Below are 21,759 nucleotides of genomic sequence, written 5' to 3'. Positions count from 1 at the left end.
ATCTGGGAAACCCATCTCCACTGTGGTAAGGACTGTCCCCAGACCTCTCTCAAAACTCCCTGAAACTGCACCACAAAATAAACACACACAATAACTCTTTTTTCATAATACAAACACGAATGTAATTACATTCAAACAAAATCATTTTTATGGGTTTTCTTTTTCCCTGTGTGGTTGTGTATATGTGCTCATGTGCACACATGTATGTGGAGGCTACAGGCCAACAATGGTGTCTTCTTTATTCATTCTACAATCTACTTTTTTTTTTTAAGATTCATTACTTCTTTTTTTTTTTAAGATTCATTACTTCTGTGTATTGTGTTTCTGTGTGGAATGTATGCTACATGTGTGCAGGTGCTCGTGAAGACCGGGGGCCATACCCTGGATCTGGAGTTTTAGGGGGTGTGAGCCACCTGACATTAGTGCTGGGAACAGAACTCAGACCCTCTGGAAAGCAAGCATCCATGGGTGCTGAGCCAGCTCTCCAGCCTGGTTTTTTAAATAAAGGTTCTTACTCAAGCTGGAATAAACAGATCTCACTAGGCTGGGTGATATCAAGTTCTGTGAATCCTACTGTATCCACTCCCTCACCCCACCTCAAGCACTGATTTTACAGGTACACACCACTTTCTTCAGCTTTTTACCTTTGTGTTGGGAATACAAATAGCTCCTCATCCTCGACAAACTGAGCCACCTCTCTAGCCTCCAAAAAATGTCATAGGCCCCATTTATGCGATAGCCATGATTTGTTGGCTCCTGGTATATATCCTGTATGAAGATATATGAAGGGTTGGTAAGATATCTCAGTGGGGGAAAGCTTGAAATATATGCCTTAAAACCTAAATGCAATCCCCCAAATCCAAATTCAGTGGTGTACATCTGTACCTAAACCAATCCTATAGAAAGACGGATAGATAGTAGAGAAAGGAAAGTATATCCGAGAAGCTGACAAAATAGCTAGCCTGGACTGTGGCATGCAGTGTCGGAAACCAGAGAGATTTTGTATCCTCAGGTAGGAGAAAAAGACCCCTGAAAGTTGTCCTCTGAACTCTACATGTGTGCCATGGCTCACAAATACCAGTACTCACACAAATAACCTTTAAGGTACAGGCTTAATGATTGGTTCCACTATCACCACACATGCTACAGGTTAAAAAAAAAAAAGGCTGCATAGACCTGAGCTAATTACAAAAAAGAAAAGCAATGTGAACAGTGAAATGTCCCAGATCTCATTTATTCAAGGTACATCCATATAATAATAAAAAAAAGAATTAATTATTGATGGTGCAAGCTCAAGACAGAAACTGTTAAAAAAAAAAAATAATAACAGCCACAGGGCAAGCAAGATGGCTCAGTGGGTAAAGATGACTGTCACCAAGCCTGACAATCCAAGTTCAGTCCCCAGGATCCATAAGGTGCAAGATCACTGACTCTCACTGATTCACAGCCACATACACCTAGCAGCAAGTGTACATACATATATACAAAATAAATGAATGTGTTTTTAATAATAAGCTACTCTTTTCTATTTTGAAGTTAATTCTATAGAAAACTCCATGAAATTGCAGGAATACATATAAGCCCATACAGGCACTAAATACAGGCACATGTGTACATATACTTACATACATATATATATACATAATACAGTTCATACATACATATGCCCATTTACAGAACCACCCTACGATTCCCATGGCTGGCACTTAAGGGTTTTACTGGACTCTCACAACAAATGTACCTTATATCACAAGATCTACAAAAACACTTCTGAAATTAGTCCAGGTCATCCTGAAATGAAATTCATGTTTAACAAGACAAATATAAATATGTGTGCTTATTAGTAGTAGTTAATTTGTGAGTAACTTTCCTCATGCATGTTTGCTATGTCTAATCAATCAACAAATAATTATATTTGTTTTCTGTAAAGTTAATCAGCTGATATGCAATTTTATCTCAGCATAAAATGAACTTCAAATAAATACAGAACTACATTTCATTTTGGAATATGCTGATAAAGTGAAGAACTCATTTCTCAGTAAACTCTGTTATGTAAAACTGCATTATGTAAAAATCTCATTGTGGTATGAGCCATGTAGTATATATGTGAATTCTGACCTGTTAAGGACTTTCCTTCATTCAGAACACACAGGGCATCCCCACCCACAAACTGATGATGGGAGTGATCTGTGATCCAGAAATGAATGATTTCCAACTCATGACATCCTCTTCAAGGAGTTCCTCCTCAAGATGGCAAATCTGACCCATATTGTGAGAGACAAAGGTCTCACCCTAGTGAGACATGTGATGTCTATGAAATTATCCTGCTACTGAAGACTTTCACACTCAAGAGCACAAAGTGGATCTCTTTCCCGGGTGAATTCATTTGTTCACGCTGTCGGAGTTGGGCGTGAGACGCCAAGACTTCCCCACAGCTGCTGCCTTTGGAAGGCTTCTTCACCATGTGAACCCGATGGCACACCTCCAGTAGTGTATCCGACTAAACCATTTTCTAGTCTTGACGTCCCTAAGGTTTGTCTTCAATGTGAGTTTGTAGATGAGATGTCAACTCTGACTTCTGCAAGAATACTTTCCCACATCTCTCACAGACAAAAGGTGTTTCCTTCCTGTGAATCAACTTATGCTTAGAGAAAACTGACCTGCTTCTAAAGGCTTTCCCACAATGAGTGCACACATAAGGTCTCTCTCCTGTGTGAATTCGCTCATGCTCTTGGAGTTGGACTTTAGTACAAAAGGCTTTCCAACAGTTGTTGCATTTGTAAGGTCTCTCCCCTGTGTGAATCAGAAGATGCACCTTCAGTTCAGATGGAGAGCAAAACGATTTCCCACAGAAATTGCATTTGTAAGGCTTCTCCACCAGGTGAATTTTTTCATGTCTGCTCAGTGTTGACAACTGTTTGAAGGCCTTCCCACACACAGAACACACATAAGGCCTCTCCCCTGTGTGTATTCGAGAATGTGCCTTTAGTTGAGACGTTTTACTGAATGATTTCCCACAGTCAGGACATTTACAAGGCTTCTCCCCTGTGTGGATCTGATAATGCGACTTCAGCTGGGATGGGTAATTAAACAACTTCCCACAGTCAGGGCATTTGTAAGGCTTCTCCCCAATATGAAGCTGTTGATGGGGTGTCAAAGTAGACTCCTGGACACCTGTCTCACATTTCTGAGAGACAAAAGGTTTCTCTTTAGTGTGAATTAGCTGATGTTTACGAAAAGACGACCTGCTGCTGAAGGCTTTTCCACACTCAGTGCACACGAAGGGTCTCTCTCCTGTGTGGATTCGCTCGTGCTCTTGGACTTGCTCCTTAGTAGAGAAGGCCTTTCCACAGTGGCTGCATTTGTAAGGTCTCTCTCCTGTGTGAACTCGATAATGTGCCTTCAGTTGGGACATCTTACTGAACAGTTTCCAACATTCACGGCACTTGTAAGGCTTCTCTCCTGTGTGATTCTGATAATGCACCTTCAGTTCACATGGAAAGTTGAAGGATTTTCCACACTCGTGGCACTTGTACGGCTTCTCCCCTGTGTGACTATGGCAATGCACCTTCAGTTGGGATGGGTAATTAAATGACTTCCCACAGTCACTGCACTTGTAAGGCTTCTCCCCAGGGTGAAGTTTCTCATGCCGGTCTAGTATGGACTTCTGATTGAAGGCTTTTCCACACTGAGAACACACATAAGGTTTCTCTCCTGTGTGAATTCGTTGATGCACCTTGAGCTTGGCTGTTTTACTGAATGACTTTCCACATTCATGGCATTCGTAAGGCTTCTCACCTGTGTGGATCTGACGATGCACCTTCAGCTGGGATGGAAACTTAAATGATTTCCCACAGTCATTGCATTTGTAAGGCTTCTCTCCATTGTGACTCTGTTTATGGGATGTCAACTCTGACTTACGTAAGAAGGCCTTCCCACATTTGTCACAGATAAAAGGTGTGTGATTCTTGTGAATCAATTCATGTTCATAAAAAGCTGGCCTATCGCTGAAGGCTTTCCCACACAGACTACACACATACGGTTTCTCTTCTATGTGAGTTTGCTCATGTTCTTGGAGTGCAGCCTCAGTACAAAAGGACTTCTCACAGCTGCTGCACTTGTAAGGTTCCCCTCCAGTGTGAACTAGATGGTCCACCTTTAGTTGGAATGGGTAACTCAATGAATTGGACACATAAAGGAAGGCCTTACCACCATTGTAGGAAACAACTGGTCGGTTCACAGTGAGAGTGATGTCAGGTTTATGCAAAGAAACAGCATAGAGGATCTCCCCACACTTAGAACTTTGATCTGCTGTCTCCTGAGACTGGCTTCCATGTATCAGTGGTTGTTTATCACTGAGAACTTCTCTGTTCCCAGTGCTTCTGCACGACTCTTCTCCTCTATGAGAAGCCATACTGCTGGCATTAGAAGAGCCTTGTATCAGGAGCTGACTGGATGCAACAATGTTAATAAGCTGCTCTGTGACACTGCTTTCCTTCTGACCATTTGCTCCTAGATTTAGCTCCAAACTTTTTGGAAGTGAGCAATATCGTGGAAGACTCTCTTGTGTAGAAATGAAGTAGGGTCTCAAGGGAATGTTTTCTCCAGGCTTTTGATATTCATGACCACTATTTGTGCTCAGAGTTTTCTTGTGGAAAGTACCAGGATGGAAGGGTAGAATCTGGTTTTGCTGCTCTTTCTTTGTAATGTCAGTATCCTGCCATAGTTCTTGTAGAAAGGGACACAAAGAACCATCTCTTGTGACTTCACTTGCCATATTACTATGAACTGAAGCTTTCTCAGACATTTTCTGTGGTGAGGTATCAATTCCTGATTTTTCTACAAACACAGACAAAGGAATAAGCAGAGTGAATAGGATGGAGGATGAATCATACGGAGGGACTGAGACTAAATATAAACGCCTAAGTCAGGTACTAATGATGCAGATGATGCTAACAATTAGTGGAAACAAGCCAACCAATGACCATATACAGCGGGATCACCTATATAGCAGACATTCATATAATTATGACAACAACAGATCAGAGGATGAGGCACAGAAACTTATTTTTAAGTTGGAAATATATACACATAATAAAACATCAGAAAGTTTCTAAATCCTATATAACAGAAAATAACTGCATGTTTGCATCAAAATTTATCAAAAAGCAAAATAGCAACATTTGTTGTAATAAAATCCACCACTAGCATTTTGATTGCTCACATATCTTAAGTGGAATCCATAAATCACATAAGGAAACTTAACCTAAATAAGAAAAATGAGGTGTGGTGGCACGAGCCTTTAATTCCAGCACTTGGTAGGCGGAGGCAGGTGGATCTCAGTGAGTCCAAGACAACCTAATCTACAAAGTGAGTTCTAGGACAGCCAGGGCTACACAGAGACATGTGTGAAAAATAACAATAACAAAAATAAATAAAATGCGATAGAAATAAATAACAAAAGGAGATGTACTCATGCCAATGGGCTTAAGAAAATAACTTTTGTATTCAATAAGGATCATGAGTAGGGATTCCAAAATAACCAAATAAATTAAAGCAGCGACAGAAAATAGTTCAGAAGCCCAGAAGAGAAAAAAATGCTTAGCCAGACAAAAAGACTTTCTGATTTGAATGATCCCAATTTCTGGTCTCTGAAAATAAAGGAAGGGAACCAGCTTACAGGAACTGTCCTCACATACCTAAACAGGGCAGAAGAGACTGTAAGGTCAAGGACTAAGAAATTCATTGTACACAACAATAAGAACTGCATGTCATGTTCAGAATGAACAGAGCCTTTACGGCAAATCTGTCACAGGAGGGACATACAGAGGAACATACAGAATACTAAGTCTAAGGTGCCACAACTAAGAACAAGGAATCAGCATAGGAGTTCAGAAAATCAGTGAGTTCCAAAGAACCCAAAAGACAATATAATAAAATATATAATAAAAGTATATACAATATGCTTTATTTTACAATATACAATATAATAAAAGTATATACTTTTGAATTAGTATAAAAGACAATATACTAATATAAAAAACATTATACTAATTATAAATATACTAAGTATAAAAGACAATATACTAATTCAAAAGTCAGTCTTAGAACATATAAACTACAACCAGTCCTTTCTCCATTACTTGGGCAATATATTAATCAACTTGGCTAATAGCAGGTGTTCACAAACAAGACGTGAAAATAAAAAAATTCTCGTGTACTTATACAGGAGACAAGCTCATCCCACAAACTCACCTTTCAGAAAGTCTCACATTGCCTCACATCAACAATAAACGGATTGCAGAATTAAGCATAAAAACTACACAGAGTTTTTCTGAAGGTGACCACCACTGGAGAGTTGGTGAGACAGACTGACAGAGGCCTCACGAAATCTACCCAACCCAGGAAGCAATGGCTTACCTTGACATCTCTGGCCTGGGAACTCAGCCTTTTCTGTCTGTGCTGCCTTTCCTTTTTCCATCCTAAAGATGACTCCAGGGCTGGGAACGGGATACCCTGTTAATGAGAAAGATGGTGGGGTTTTGGGGGTAGTTTCATGTCTTTAGAGATGATCCAATGAAGTTTTGCACTGCTTCATTGGGAAAACCAAGTCAACATTCTATTTTGTATAATTTGTAGGTGAACAAAAGAAATGAAGCATCAGGACAAATGAAGTAAACACAAACACACACACAAAAGAGAGATGGAGAGAGGAAGAGAGAGATACACTTCTGATAAAGAGAAGGAAGGAAATCCTTTCAATGAGGCCCACCCTGCATCCCCAGGCCAGCTGTGCTCACCCACTGACAAGAGGTGGCTGTAGATCTCCAGCATCACCTCCTGGTACAGGTATCGCTGGGCAGAGTCAAGTTGCTGCCACTCTTCCTGGCTGAAGTTCACAGTCACATCCTCAAAGGACATCCACCTCTGTAACAACACACCACAGTTCACTGTGAATGACTCATCATTGGCAAATAGAAAAAATAAGATTAAATTTTTAATGACATTTCAGTACATTTTTCACAAAATATCTACTTTCCATTAATTTGGGGAGATTGATTATAAAGCAATCAATCCCACCATCCATCATACACAATCACATTTTAAAGTACATTAAAAAAGGATTCTTTTTAAGAAAGAGTACACAGCACAATGTTTAAGCAACAAAATTCCAAGTTAGAGTTACACTGGATCCACCAGATTCAACATTATGAAACTGGCATTTAGAAGCTGCTTTGCTAAGAGTACTGACTTCTTCTTTGGGAACTAAATGCCAGATGAAAGCCTGGCATCTCTGACTTCACTCTGTGTCTATCTCCTCGACTTTGGGTTACCTACTTACCTCTGCAGATTAGCACATAATGCTCAAAGAGCACCAGCCTAAACTACCCCAACCCCCTTCCAAGATGAAAGTATAGATTGGTTATAGTCCTTGTCCCTAATCTTACCTTTTGAGGTTGTACACTGAGGCAGAAGTATTTCCCCCCAAGAACACTCTCTTGCAAAAAGGACTTCTTGGTTACACACGTGACTATTTAACTGACCAGCTACGAAAACAAGCCCCCACCTCCGGATCCTTAGTACAAAAATCAACACCTTTTCTCTCTCTCTCTCTCTCCTCTCTGCAAACAGAGCCTCATTCTCTGGCCTAACTGGCTCAGAACTCAACTTTACTTGCTATGTAAATCCAAATGGCCTAGAGCTACAGTCATCCTCCTGCCTCTATGTGATATTTTCTTAAGATGCTTCTTTTCAGTATTTTGTCCAGGTGCGGCAAAAAGTAAGGAATATGTTCACATTTTATCTATCAGTACTCCTTTCTCTACATCTGTACAATGCACCTCACAAAACCCCAAACACCCCCGAGGACACCAACCTTAGACACAGATTACATCATTTGAACATGGTAATTTAAAAAAACACAAAATCTTACATATCTAGTGCTAATAAATGTAAGCTTGAATCCCTCTTCTGAAACTCCCACAGACTTTGGTGTCTCTGTGGCCCTTGGCTTCAGAAACTCCAACTTCAGTTCATATGGACACCTCTTGAAACCATTTTTTACAGGTCAACTCAGGATCCTCAGTCCACCTGAGTAGAGCTTGTGATGGTCACTGTTAATTGTTAATTAATGTGAGAAGGCCTGTCCTAATTCTAGACAAGACCATTCTTTGTGCATGAATATACAAGGTGTGTAGGGGGTAACAGGGCTGGAGAGATGACCCAGCAATTTAGAACACTTGTTCTTGCAGAGAACCTGGGTTCAATTCCCAGGACCAATACATATGGCAGCTCACAACTCTATACAACTCCATTTCCAGAGGATCTGATGCTCTCTCTGGCCTCCAAAAGCACCAGGCACACACATTGTACACATACACACAGGCAAAAACATTCACCATACATAAAAAATTAAATGACACCATGACATGGACTCTTCAAATTACATAGCCCACAATGTTGTTCTGAGTCTCCCTTGGCCAACAACAGCTACATGCCATGTGTCACCATACTAGACAGCACGTGTTTAAATTTAGATATCAGCTTACCAGAAATACAAGGAAGGGAGTTCATGTTAAATGACACTATCAAAAAGCAACTGAGCCAAATCTAAAATTTATCATAATTTAAAGGATAACCCAAGTTCTTCAATAAATAAAAAAAAAAAAAAAAAAAGAAATTAAAAGAGACTAAAATAGTTTTTAGTTAGGCTAGACATGTAGACACTAGTTGGACCTTGAGAGGAAGACTCTACATAAGATAGTATGAGCAGGAACAGATGATGTTAAGAATAACTTATGGTTATATAAAAAGAGTATCACCTCAGGGATAAATTGTAAAATGAACTTTTATTCACCTGGTCCAGTTGTTGACTTAGAGGATTACTGCCTCTGTCTGTTAAACTTTCTTCTCTCTTCTTCTGAGAGTTGGGCATATCCTATTCTGTTGAATCTTTCTATGATTCCATTACCTTTTCTGCCACTCAATTAGACATCACTTTCAAACATGGGTGCTTCCTTCTACAAACTAATCTTTACGCCACTGTTTGGGATTAAAGGCATGCACCACCACACCTGGACCCAAGCTTTTCTTTATCTGAAACTTGCTCTATACCAGGCTGGCCTTGAATTCAGATCTGCTTGCCTCTGTCTTCTAGATTAAAGGCGTGCCTGTCTTCCAGCTGAATCATAGACTTTGAAGGTCTTTGGATGTGATCTCTTGCCAGAGCAGCCATGTTCTGAATTAAAATTCCTCTACAGTAGATACCAAATACCAACACAGAGAGAAAAGCATAGCCTCTAGTATTTGATTACAAATAACCTAGCAAAGGAAAAAGGGGTGAACAGAATGGGACTTATGTTGATAATTACTCAAAGAAGGGGTTGGGGACATAATTCCTTCTACTTTTACTTATGTATGAACATCTTAATAGTTCAACACTGACAACCTTCAGTCTCCCACATGTGTAAATGAGCACATGGATATTTCCTTCTGGAGCTGCAAGTCCTTCTGGTAGATCTTCTTTTAGGCTGACACTAGTGACACCTGCAAACAGACAAAGCACTGCCACTAACTCACTGCTTCTCTGTGTAAAAAATATTTCATGTTAAAACTCTTTACGTTCACATGTCAAACATGTTTCTGTAACTACAATGGATAATTCCAGAAATGTTCCCTTGGAATGCCTAATGGAGAAAATATCAATTGATTATATTACTATGAGAAATTTCCCTTGGATGAGTCAACAAATTTTCATATATTGCCTCCTGTGGACAGAATGCCTGAAAAGCTGGGCTTAGTGTTTAACTTCAGCACTTCTAAGGCAGTTGGTTCATGGATCTCCGAGGGTTTGAGGCTAGCTGGGTCTACATTGTGAGCTTCAGGACAGCCAGGGCAACAAGAGAAATCCTGCCCCCAAACCAAAACAAGCTTCCCAGAATGCTTGCACCCCCAAAATTCATATCTGCCTTTGAGAGATAATCAGTTCATGAGAGTGGAGCCTTTGTAAATGGGACCTTTAAGAAAATATGACAACATATTGAGAAGATGAACTTGAGCAACTACGCAACAAAGCCTCAGCAGATGACGAATCTGCTAGGACTTCGAACCTTAATAACTGGGAGAAGCAGAGTCCTTGACTCAAAAACAAAACAAAAGATTTCAGAGCTAGACTTAACTATATAGCTATTTTGAGACCACCTTGGACAACTAGAAAGACCCTTTCTTTACAAGAAAAAAAAAAAAAAGTTTAACAAAAAGGAAAAAATAAAAACAAAAAAACTCAAAAGGAACAAAATCAACTACAAAGACAAAAATGAACAGTAAAATAAAAACTTAAGTGAAAAAGTATATAAAACATAAAGGAAAATCAAGGAACAAAGTTCCTTAAAAATACTAAAATATATGCAAACACAACAAATAAAGAAAAAGAAAAAATCCAGGGGTGCTGCCACATGCTTGCCATCCCCACCCTTTGGTGGTGGAGGCGGGAGCCTCAGGAAGTGAGGACAAGCATCATCTACACAGGGAATTGGGGGCTAGCTTGGGCTGTGTAAGACGCTATCATAAAACAAAAAAGACTGGGCATGAGGAACAGAAAGAACACTGACCAAAATAAGTGGATGCTCCAAAAAACACAGGCACTGCGCGGCAATCTCAGCCACGTCTTTATAAATAAGTTAGTTAAGTCTGCAAGCAAATCCCCTGTTTCAATGAGCTGCCTGGCAGGGATCAATAGGACTGCTGGACTTGTACCGCTGCACCTTGCTGCATTTACCCGAGCAGCGGAAATGCTGGGGTCAGACAACGCAGACCTCTCCAAAGACTGCAGCTTTCCAAACTGGCCTGACTAATTGATATTCTCAGCAGTGGCACCAACAGCGTTCCTTCTGCTTCCCTGGGACACAGGCACATCCACCCTTGATATTTTTAGTGTAGCTAATTTTAGACATTCCAGTGGAGGGAGCCACACTGGTTACACAGGCATTTCCCACTCAACTGAGGAAGCTTAGCTTTTCCTGTTTCCTGAACTACACAAGCAAGTCTCCTGTTCATTCAATTGTATGTGGAAGAAGCTTTCACAAGAAGTTAGTCCAAGTATTCCAGAGGCAGAAGCAAGCTGATTTCTGTGAATTTGAGGCCAAGGTGGTCTACAGAGCAAGTTCTGTCCCAGTTCCAATGTTCTCCATCCTCTCTGGCCTCCTCAGGCACCTGCCTGCACACAGTGTACATGTGCAAACTCATGCAGGCACAAACACATAAATTATTTTCAAAAGGCTTTAAATAGCCAGATATGATAGAACAAACCTTTAAAGGTCAGCATGTGGGAGGCAGAAACAGGCAGATTACTGTGAGTTTGAGGCCAGCCTGGTCTACACAGTAAAGCTCAGGGCAGCCAGGGCTACCTAATGAGACTCTTGCCTTAAAAATTAATAAATGGTAGGTCTGCTGCCATTTGCTGGCCTCATAGCCTAAATATGAGGCTTGTTTATCTTGCCTCTTCCTCTCCCTCCTCCCTGCAACTACAGATTTTCAGGATACCTGCCTTGTTACCCTGTTCTGCTTTTCCTAAAACTCTAATATAAATCGTCCTAGGCCTTCCTTCTGAGTCCATTTTAAAATTCTTTTACTCGTGAGACTAAGAACTGACAAATGGATCTGCCTCCCCAGACACATCATTTCTTAGATGGCACAGCAGGCAAGCTTTAAGAACCAGGAATGGCAAGATGGGAAAGAGAAACACACCTAAAAAGGAGAACTCAATAGAGAAGAGCTTGTCATTAAATAGATGAGATGCTGTCTATAGTGATGTAGGCCTGTAATCCCAGCACTGGAGAGGCTGAGGTAAAAAGAAAGAGAAAAAGTGTTGTGTTTGTGTGTGATGGCAGCCTGGACTATACAGAAAGTTCCAGGCCAACCTCACATTGAGACCTTGTATCCAGCCAGGAAAGGTGGAGCGTGCCTTTAATCCAGGCACTCAGAGAGGCAGAGGCTTGCACATCCCTGGTCTATAAATCAAGTCCAGGAGAGCCATGGCTACACAGAGAAACCCTGTCAAGGGGGGGGTGGGGGGTAGGGGGACGACAGACAGGACACCCTGTATTCAAAGAAAGAGAGGGCAAGGGGAGTAAGGGGTGTATATCCCACTCTTAACTAGATTAAGATCCTCGCAGAAATAGGTAACATAGAAGCTGCAGCTTCCTGTACGCACCCTTAAGACCCAAACACGAGGTCCCTCCAGCTTACCTCACATGACCCATGCTGCTCCTTTGCAGTCAAGGGTTGGGTCTTCTGTTGGAAATTCGTATCTGCAGCCATGTCCCCGCTGATCTCCTATTCTTGAAGTTTCTTTGCAGTAAATCCAAATTCCTCAGGAGTTCACAGGGTTGCTGAAGAAAGGCTAGCTGTGACACAGCAGGAAATCCTGAGGCCTGAATGATTTCAGCGATCCTAGGAGCTCTGAGACACTGGAAATTCCTAAAAGAAAATGAACCAACATCTGACCATGAAATGGTGCAGGCCTATGTGGAGGGCCACGTATAGGCAGTGTGGAGGACACATAAAGCCCTGCTCTTGTTATTAGTCAGGGTTATAAAACAAACAAAAGGAAACAAAAACTTAGTCATTTACAAAATGAGGACACAGCTATTTATTATAGGGATCCAGAATGCCATGCCAGGGAAGGCTCACTAAACCCTCAGCACCTGCCTGGAAGGTGGTAAAATACTAACAAAAAAACCCGCAGGCTGCTAACTTAATTTTTATTTCATGTTAAACAACCCTTTCAGCTACACATAATAGGCATTAGTATCCTGCTTAATTTGCTCATAAGTCACTAAATAGAAGAACAGGGGTACAGAGTCAAGTTCTTTTCATTCTAAGAAACACAATGCCCACTGTATTCTATGCAGTCCCTTCTGTAGTCAGAATCTAAAAACAGCATTCTGTTTCCTGTTGCACAGAGAGCTCAGGATGACAGCCAATTCTGATTCTGGTCTGCGTTTCTAGACATCTGTCTGCGTTTCTAGACATTTCTCTGTCCACACACAACCACATCATGACAAATTCACTCACCCAATCCTCATCCCAACACAGATGAGTTCCAGTAACTTCCAACCAGGGGAGCACAAGACTGCCAGGTTACAAACTGCCTCCTTGTCAATGACATGCCCCAGGCTCCTCCTGAAATCACTACTGCCCTAGTAGCCCCCAAAGAAACAAAAGCTTCCCAGAGGGCGTAATATACTGTTTTTTGTGTGTGATACACTGTTTTAACTCTCATTGCCTCAGCCTCATCAGTGCTCGGATCAAATGTATGAGCAACAGCATCTGGACTGATACACTATTTTTAAGGACTCTAAATCGGCACAAATGTTGGGGTACCAATCATATGACCCAATATGGAAGCACTCTCATTTTGGTCAAGTGCCAACTTCTGATATTTACTATCTGTATAGGATTCCAGAGAGGCTAGCACTGATGCACATAACTGATGGGATACGGAGAGGCGGTGCCAAAAGATGAGCCACACGCGATCTCTGAAGGATTTCTAATGCGATCCCAAAGCGACCCGAAGAATGAGAATTTGTTTTTAATACCCGTGTTTATCTCCTTCAATAAGGCTGACCACCCGAAGTGGAACTAGTTGGTGGAGGAGACCCAACAGCGGCCCATAAAACAAAGGAAATTCCTTTCTTTCACAGACCTCGGAGTGAAGAAATCGCTGAGCTCAGCAAGTTAGGTGCTAGGCAGGATGCTAAGCGCGGGACACCCTCCCCACCTCAGACACTGACACGCGCGCCACAGAGACACCTGTAGTCTTGACACTTTCGACTGTGGCACAGCCGACGGTGTTTCTCTTCAGGTAGCCCGACACGGAATCAAGCCGCACGGCCCCTGGCCACGCAAATACTACCAACCGGAGCGCTCACCAGCACGCTCCACGCGCGCCGGGCTCTCTGGCAGCCTGCGCTGACCGCTGAGCCAGTCACGGCCCGAGTGGGTCACAAGCCCCTTCCCGGCCCCTGCAGCACCCACTCACTGAGTCCTGACCCCAGGGTCCTCACAGGACAACTTCCAGGGACGACGGTGTGAACCCCCGGGAGAGCACACTGGGGAGTGACAAAACCCACCCGACACGGAAAACCCGCACAAGCAGAAGGAAAGCGAACCGAACGACCGCCACCCTCCCTAGCGCAGCCCCAGCCGCCGCCGCTCGGCACAAACCGGCGCTCGGCGTCCGCCCGCCGCCGCTCGGCTCACACCGCACCGCTGACAGCTCTGCGCACGGCGCGCCACGCCGCGACTTCCGCCCACGGACGCCGAAGGCTCCCGGGTCAAAAAGTTCCAAGCCACGCCGCGGACCCGCCCGCGAAGTAGCACTAGAATGACTACAACAGGGAAGACTTCATGGCCACTCTGTTTCCGGTGTCTTTTTTGGATTTCCGGCGGCGTTTGTCCCCGCCCAGTGGGATGCTGCGCATGCCCACTAACCCTTCTGAGGCTGAGGGCCTGCCAGCAGTCACCATGGCGAAGCGGGCGGGTGCAGTCTCCCTGGAAACGGACACGGCGGTGTCCCACGCTCCTGACGTTGGAGGCCACCATCCCGGAACTTCGATTCCGTGCGGGCGACGAAGGCGAACACAATGCCGTAGAGTGGAAGGCAGGCGGCTATCCCGGGTGGCGTGACATGCCTGGCAGGAGCTTTGATATTCTAAGGAGACATTGTGGCCCTTCCTGTGCAGACTAGTGAGACGTGGACCGGAGAAACAGAAGTCCCCTGATGGAAGGAGGGAGGTACTGAAACCAGGAGGCCGTCAGAGCCGGGACTTGGTACCGAAAAGAGATTTCACACAGTTCTGACGACTTCTTAGACCACTTTTCAGGACAGACTGGACCTGGAGACGATAGCGAGGGGCCACAAACTAAGCCTGCTTAGCTGCATACCTCTTGCCTTCTATTTAAAACTAAGTCTGTGGGTAGTGGGGGGCAGAGGGGTTAGGGAAGCGGAGAGGTAGCTCAGCAGTTAACAGAAACAACCTGCTCTTCCAGAAGACCCAGGTTCAATTCCAGCACGCACGTGTCAGCGCTCAACCATCTGTAACTCTAATTGCAGAGGGGAGCTGATCCTCCCTTCTGACTTCCGAAGGCACCAAGCACACAAGTGGTGCACAGATATTAAATATTAAAACACTCATACATATAAATAAATTAAAAAAAATTTTGTTTTGTTTTTTCCAGACAAGATTTCTCTGTGTAGCCTTGGCTATCCTGGACTCTTTTTGTAAACTCTCTGACAGAGTTACACCTGCCCTGCCTTCCCGAGTGCTGGTGCCGGGCTGTTAAAAACTAAAATCATGCCCAGTTGTGGTGCAGTCCTCTAATCCCAGCACTCTGTGTCTAAGCTCGAGGCCAGCCTGGTCTACAGAGCAAGTTTCAGGACAGCCAGGAATACGCAGAGAAATCCTGTCCCAAAAAACAAAGCAAAAACAAACAGTGACCATATCTCAAGAAAACAATAAAAAGTGTTTTAAGGCTGAAGAGAGGGCTCAGAAGCTAGGAACACTGATCTTGCCAAAGACCCAGGTTCAGCAACCAGCCCCCACACACTCGAGAGTCCAACTCTCTCTTCCTGCTTCTGTGGGCACCACACATACATACATGCAGTCAAACCACTCATACACATAAAATTAAAATTAAAGAAATATTTAAAAACAGCCAGGTGCAGTGGCACATGCCCTTAATTCCAGAGACTGACAGATCTCTGTGAATTTGGGGATAGTTTGGTCTATATAGTAAGTTTCAGGATAGCCAGAACTACATAACAGAGAAACCCTGTCTCTGAAAACAAAATAAATGCTTGAAAAAAAATTAAATAAACTCAAAGGTAGAATATCAAGCATTAATCAAGAAAAGGCTCCACAGAGCTGCCTACAGGATGGAGGCATTTCCAGTTGACATTTCCCCTTCCCAGGGGAACCTGGCTTGTGTCAAGCTGACAACACATAGAGATCGCAATTTACAGGCTTCCAGAGAACCCTAAATAACCCCCAATGTAGGGGTTCAAATAACTTGCTCCAATAAGAATGTACTGATGCAGAGAAACTTGAAGGAATAAAATTGATGCTGTAAGAGATTTACTAATAAACTTGGTTAGGAATTAATTACACGAGGTAGACTTTTGCTAAAGGAGTACTGTCTCCCGTTATGACTGGAAGGTAAACAGTTCACTAGGCATGATAGGAAAGAAAATTTAAGTAATAATCGAAGTTTAGGGTTGCTGAGAAAAATGTTTCTGTTAATGTCCATTCACCAAGACTGATCTCTCATTTGGCTCCACTCCCACAGCAACAGGAACCAGCCTTTAAAACCAGCAATTCGGACCATCCCAGTCAAGGGGGAAGTAAACTGAAGGTGCTTCGCAGATACGTAGGGAATGGAAGAATGAATCCTGATTCCCTTTCTGCATAGGGGCTTTCTCCCGGGTCTTATATTTAAAACCTGTGTTTTTCTTTTTTCAGAAGTATTTATCACAGGATTTAGAACACACACACAAAAATAGAAAGTGAAAGAATGACTAACCAGTGCTATGACAATGACTAAATCAATTATGTCTGTCAGCTTCACCAAATACCATCCATACCATTAAGGATGTTTTAGAAATAGTGTACTAATAAAGCCCACAGATGTCATCGGAGTATTATAAAGCAAAGGAAAGAGACCCTGCAGCCCCACATATGCACGTGACCAACTGTAATGGAAGTTTTGGGTTCTTTGTGTGTTATGTAAATATACTTTTGTTTTAATCCCAAGGATGGGATTTTAGTTAGGCTATAGCTTGTCCACAGCTGATAATTGTCCAGTACAGTGTGTGGCTCTTGTCAGCTGGTAACGGCCTTCCTCGTGCAGCACAGAGAAGCACGGAAGCACTTTCTAGGACTCTGAGAGTATAAATATGAGAGCTGAGAAAGAGAAGGTGTGGCATTCGGTGTTGGTGTGTGGCGTGTAGCAGTTTGCAGAGACCAGAGATTCCCAGACGGTGTGTCGGTCTGGAGCAGACAAATGGAGAGAAACGCTTTGGGGTGCAGCGGCATAGAGGAGACTGTTGGCTGTGTCTGCAGTTGACAGAGATTGGTACAGAGCCCTAAAAGAACCCCTTGACTGGGGCCCCTCTCCCCACCAACCTTTTCTCTCTCCTGCTTAAGGTTGGAGGAAGGGAGGTAGAGGCCTTTAAACCCTCTACAGCTAACAGTGTAGTGACTAGTGTGTGTCCTGGGCTGGCGAGCATCGTGTGCACAAAGTCAAGCATTAGTTTATTTCTGCTGTGGGGGAGTATATTGATACATGACCTCTGGCACAGCTGCTCAGCCAGCAGAGTGGGAGAATACATTCCCTTATGATATATGCATAAGTAACCTTGGATGTGTTACAACAGCCTCAAAATACATTCAACAAACAACTGATCGGCCATAGTTTTGCTGACTTTGTGCATATGATTAGAAGCTTGTACAAAAACATGACCTTGGCAAATCCAGATAGAATGATAAGCTCTGGGTGTCTCTGATATAGGTGGAAAGGAAAGGGGACACAGAGTTGAACTAATTGCCAATGAAAACCTACACCGTGAAAACCATTAAACACCACAGAATTGCATCTATACATTTACCACAAAAGCACATTCATATAATGAAGAATTCTTAATTATCATCCTACAAAATCACAGATTTTCATTAGGAAATCCATTTGACACACAGAAACTTTATTGTTTAAAACAAACCGTAATTTACTGCTTTCTGTTGCTGTGACAGAACGTGAGACCAAATCAGGAACAACACACCTCGCAGGTTAAGGTTTCTGTTTGCAGCTAAGATAGTTAAGAGTAAGTTCTTGCTTGTGCTGTGCAGATTAAGGTGTCTGTTTGTAGTTGACGGGTAAGTTCCCATCCTGTGTTGTCCTTGAAAGGTGAAGTTTCTCCCTGTAAATAAGAACTTCCTGTTTCTTAGTCTGATGTAAACTGCAAGACCTTCTTTTCAACCTACACTGAACTTCAGCCCCTTCCACCTGTCGGATTTCCTTACCCTTGTTACTTCCCTTTCCTTGTATTTTTCTAAGTGTATAACAGCCAACTCTCTTGCACTTGTAAATACCTTATCTCTCCCATAAGAGGGAACTCAAGAGGCCAGCAGGGACTTCTCTCTAAAATCCTGATTTAGGAAGAGGCAGCTAGGCAAGCCAGTTCTGGGTGTACCCCAAGTACAGCTTGCTTTAATCAGACAATAATGGACTTGGTTTTTCTCCTAGGTTCTCAGGTTTAATAAGAACACTGACTAAAACCATCCTGGAGGAAAAAAAAGGCGGGTATTTGATGTACATGATACAATCTAGGGAAACCAAGGCAGGAATTCGAGCAGGAACCTGGAGGCAGAAACTGAAGCAGAGACAATGCAGGTGCACTTCTTCCTGGCTTGCTCTCCTCGGCTCACTTTCTTATATAACCCAGAACCACCTGTTGGAGGTGGCACAGCCCGTGGCGGGCGCACCCTCCCATGTCAATCATAAATCAAGAAAATGCCCCCCACATGCGCACAGACCAATCTAACGGAGGAAATCTTTCAAATTAGGTTCTTTATTCCCACGTGACTCTAGTTTGTGCCGAGCTGACAAAAACCAACCAAGTTAACAAAAACTGTGTACTATTGTGTATGTAATATATGGATACTACCTGTGTGCCATGGACAGTGTACTGCTGCAACCCCTACTCAACTGAGAAATACACACACACACACACACACACACACAAATACATATGATATATTCATGACAAGATAAAGCAAAAACACACAAGTACATGTACACGAGTGAATACTAAGTACACATTTTATAGACATAGGCACGTATCCATACATAACACTGTTTTATGATTGATTTTCTTACACTTTGGAAACACTGGTGTCGCACAATAAAAAGAAATACCACCGACAGAATTTCCTGCAAACTTTCTTCTAAACAGATTAGCAACAATTTGTGTTATATCGTTTCCCTTAGTTTTTGCTCAAGTCATTTTATTCTGAAATGAAATCACAGTCATCCGACATGCTACTACACATAGGGACACGTGTGCTTCTTAGCACATGTTCTTTTACAATTTTTCTCATGCCCATTTGCATGCTGGGACAAGAAATGCATAGACAAATGTTCTTCACTGTAAGCTGTGTCACATGCAATCAGATGGCTCATGAAAAGATCTCTTCAAGTAACTCCAGGAGTATTTTTTATCTGGGAATGTGCTAATGGAGTGAGAATTGATTCCTGGTAAAGCCCTTTACGTGATGATGATGTTTTAACTGTGCTCTAAGAAAGCGCTCTGCTGTGAGTCGCTATGTATCTGCTAATGTGATGTTGTGAAATACCTTGCCTCATTTAGAAGGCACATAAGATCTCTCCCTGCATGGATTTAATGGCACACTTTCAGAGAAGGCTATATGACCATATCTCATTCATGGATGAGATATGCATTTGTACGGATTCTTTCCAGTGCGAGTTCTCTGAGGGATGTCAACTCTGACTTCCCGGGGAAGAATTTCCACATTTTTGGCAGACAAAATGTCTTTTCCTAATGTGAGTTATCTCTGCCTCCAGGAATTTGACCACCATCAAAAACTTCCACAGTTAGTGCACACACAGTTTCTCTCCTGTGTAAATTTCCTTGTGCTCTTGGAGCCAGACCTTGAGGCCAGGCTTTCCTGCATTCGCTGCCTCTGTAAGGCTTGCTTCCTTAGTCAGTTCTTTGGTGCCTGCTGGGCACTGTCTCCTCGTTGAAGGCTCTCCCGCATTGATGGCAGGCATGACGTTTTTCTTGGATAAGCTTTCAGGTGGCTTTTCCGTGAGGATGCCCACCGGTGTAACTCCGTGACGCAGCAGCCTGTGACGCTGATGTTTGGGGTCTCTTAGACCACCCTGACCACAGCTCTCAGGATGGCTTCCCAGGACTGGGGTCAGGGCTCGGTTAGATGGTCTTCGGCTCTTGGAGGGAACATTGTCAGCCTAGAGGAGAAAATCTCATTTAAATTTTATGTATATGAATTTATACAAAGGCATGTATTATAGAGTTTTTTAGGTGGATAGTTAATAGTATGATTCCTTATGACTTCTTCGGATATCCTCACTGTTATTTTATCCTCCTTCTGTATTTACCTCTCTCCCTGTCCCTAATTGAAGCCCCCACTCCGTTTCCCCATCAGATCACTTGTACCCTGCTGTTCTCTCTCTGCCAACTGTGGAGGAGTGACTGGCTATGAGTCATATTTGCTGAAGAGATCAAAGCAGAGAAGCAGGTTTTACACAGAATGAGTTTCATGTTGTTTCTTTTTAATTTTTAAAAATTTTGTATAGTATCCATTCTGAAAATCAGACTTTTTAAGTATCTCAAGTCTCTATGAATCAAAACTGCTAAATAGGGGCCGGTGAGGACATTCGGCACATAAAGGCACTTGGTGACAGTCCTGATGCCCTAAGTGTGATCCCCAAACCCACATGGTAAAAGGAAAAAGAGGACCCAAGAAAGTGTTCCTCTGACTCCACATGCAAGCTGCGTCATATGTGGTGGGGCACACACTAACTGTAATTTCATAGTTATTAAAATTAATGTATAGCTATTTTATGTAAGTGATGTAAAGCAACTTAATAAAAATAGAAGAAATTGTTAAGTTTCTTTTAAAAAGAACAGCAACAGAGATTAGAAAAATTAGAAGAAGAAACTGAGCAGCTCTTTCAGAAAGGAATAGAAAGAAACAGAAAATAGGGCCTGGAGAGAGAGCTCAGCAATCAAAACTGCCGTCTGCTTTTCCACGGTTTCCAGAACCTGCATTGGGCATTTATAATTGCTTTCCATGCAGTTCCAGAGGATCTGGCGCCCTCTTCTGGAAGCCACATGCACTGCACCCGCGCGCCTGTAAGATTTACCTGAAAAGCACTTACCTAGAAGGAATTCATTCAGGATGTTCTCACATGAGGCGGAAAGTAGCTATAGATGATAGAGAAAGGTAAGGGATTCAGAGCAAGAAACATACAAAAGAAGGATGCTTCAAAGTAACACTAAAGGGTACACGAAAACAACGCTGAGTGCTCAGGGCCAAGGGATCATCCGGGCTCCAGCTCTCAGGTTAAACAAGGTGCCCGGAGAGGCTTGCTCTAATGTCTGCAGTCGACAACCTGACTTCTCAGCCCAGCTGCGAAGCTTTAAGCCCGGGCTGGCTTCCTGCTCACCAAATGAACTCGAGCTAATTATGTCACTCTGTGTCTCAGGCTCCTCTACTCCATTTTACTTATTTTTGAATATTTTTGCTTAATTGATCTATTATTTGTTTTATGTGTATTATTTACACATTTGTGCCTGAAACCCACTGAGGTCAGAAGAGGGCACCAGGTTCCCCGTAGGTGGAGTTCAGGTGGTTGTGATCTAGCATGTGGGTGCTGGGATTGATACCCCAGTTCTTTGTGAGAGCAGCCTCTCCAACCACTTAGCCATTCGTCAATATTCATTCATTTATTCATTTATCTATATGTCTATCTACCTATTTGTTTATTTCATGTTTTGCCTGCACACACATCTGTGCACCAAATGCTGGTGCCCGGTGACCATGGAGGCCAAAAGAGGCCATTAGATCCGTGTGAACCAACGCTACAAACAGGTGTGAGCTGCCGTGCCGTGTGGGCACTGAGAATTGAATGTGAGCCCTCTGGAAGAACAGCTGGTTTTCC

At 42.8% G+C, this 21,759-nt stretch overlaps 1 protein-coding gene across 3 annotated transcripts; it reads right to left on the bottom strand.

Annotated features, from left to right (window-relative positions):
- Nucleotides 1-1,218: 1,218 nt before the first annotated feature.
- LOC110553730 (zinc finger protein 345-like) lies at nucleotides 1,219-14,430 on the bottom strand. 3 transcript variants are annotated; one of them, XM_021645820.2, is made up of 5 exons: nucleotides 14,227-14,430; nucleotides 12,247-12,477; nucleotides 6,801-6,927; nucleotides 6,421-6,516; nucleotides 1,219-4,839 (listed from the first exon to the last, which is right to left on the bottom strand). In XM_021645820.2, the coding sequence occupies exons 2-5, from the start codon at nucleotides 12,316-12,318 to the stop codon at nucleotides 2,528-2,530; spliced, it is 2,607 nt and encodes an 868-aa protein (XP_021501495.1). In that variant the 5' UTR covers nucleotides 12,319-12,477; nucleotides 14,227-14,430; the 3' UTR covers nucleotides 1,219-2,527. The 3 variants fall into 3 exon arrangements, with proteins under 3 accessions (XP_021501495.1, XP_060236483.1, XP_060236486.1); XM_060380500.1 differs by having other exon boundaries at nucleotides 14,270-14,430; XM_060380503.1 differs by lacking the exon at nucleotides 14,227-14,430 and adding an exon at nucleotides 14,042-14,185.
- Nucleotides 14,431-21,759: the final 7,329 nt, after the last annotated feature.

Source organism: Meriones unguiculatus, chromosome 1 (assembly GCF_030254825.1).
Source record: "Meriones unguiculatus strain TT.TT164.6M chromosome 1, Bangor_MerUng_6.1, whole genome shotgun sequence".
NCBI lineage: Eukaryota > Metazoa > Chordata > Mammalia > Rodentia > Muridae > Meriones > Meriones unguiculatus.
This window is presented reverse-complemented; position numbering and strand designations above follow the sequence as displayed.

What these genes read in the sequence shown, in the direction of transcription:
- LOC110553730 (XM_021645820.2), bottom strand. Translation starts at nt 12,318, where the DNA reads ATGGCTGCAGATACGAATTTCCAACAGAAGACCCAACCCTTGACTGCA. An exon ending in CAGCCACCTCTTGTCAGTGG is followed by an intron (nt 6,517 to 6,800) that starts GTGAGCACAGCT and finishes TCTCATTAACAG; the next exon opens with GGTATCCCGTTCCCAGCCCT. An exon ending in CCCAGGCCAGAGATGTCAAG is followed by an intron (nt 4,840 to 6,420) that starts GTAAGCCATTGC and finishes CTGTGTTTGTAG; the next exon opens with AAAAATCAGGAATTGATACC.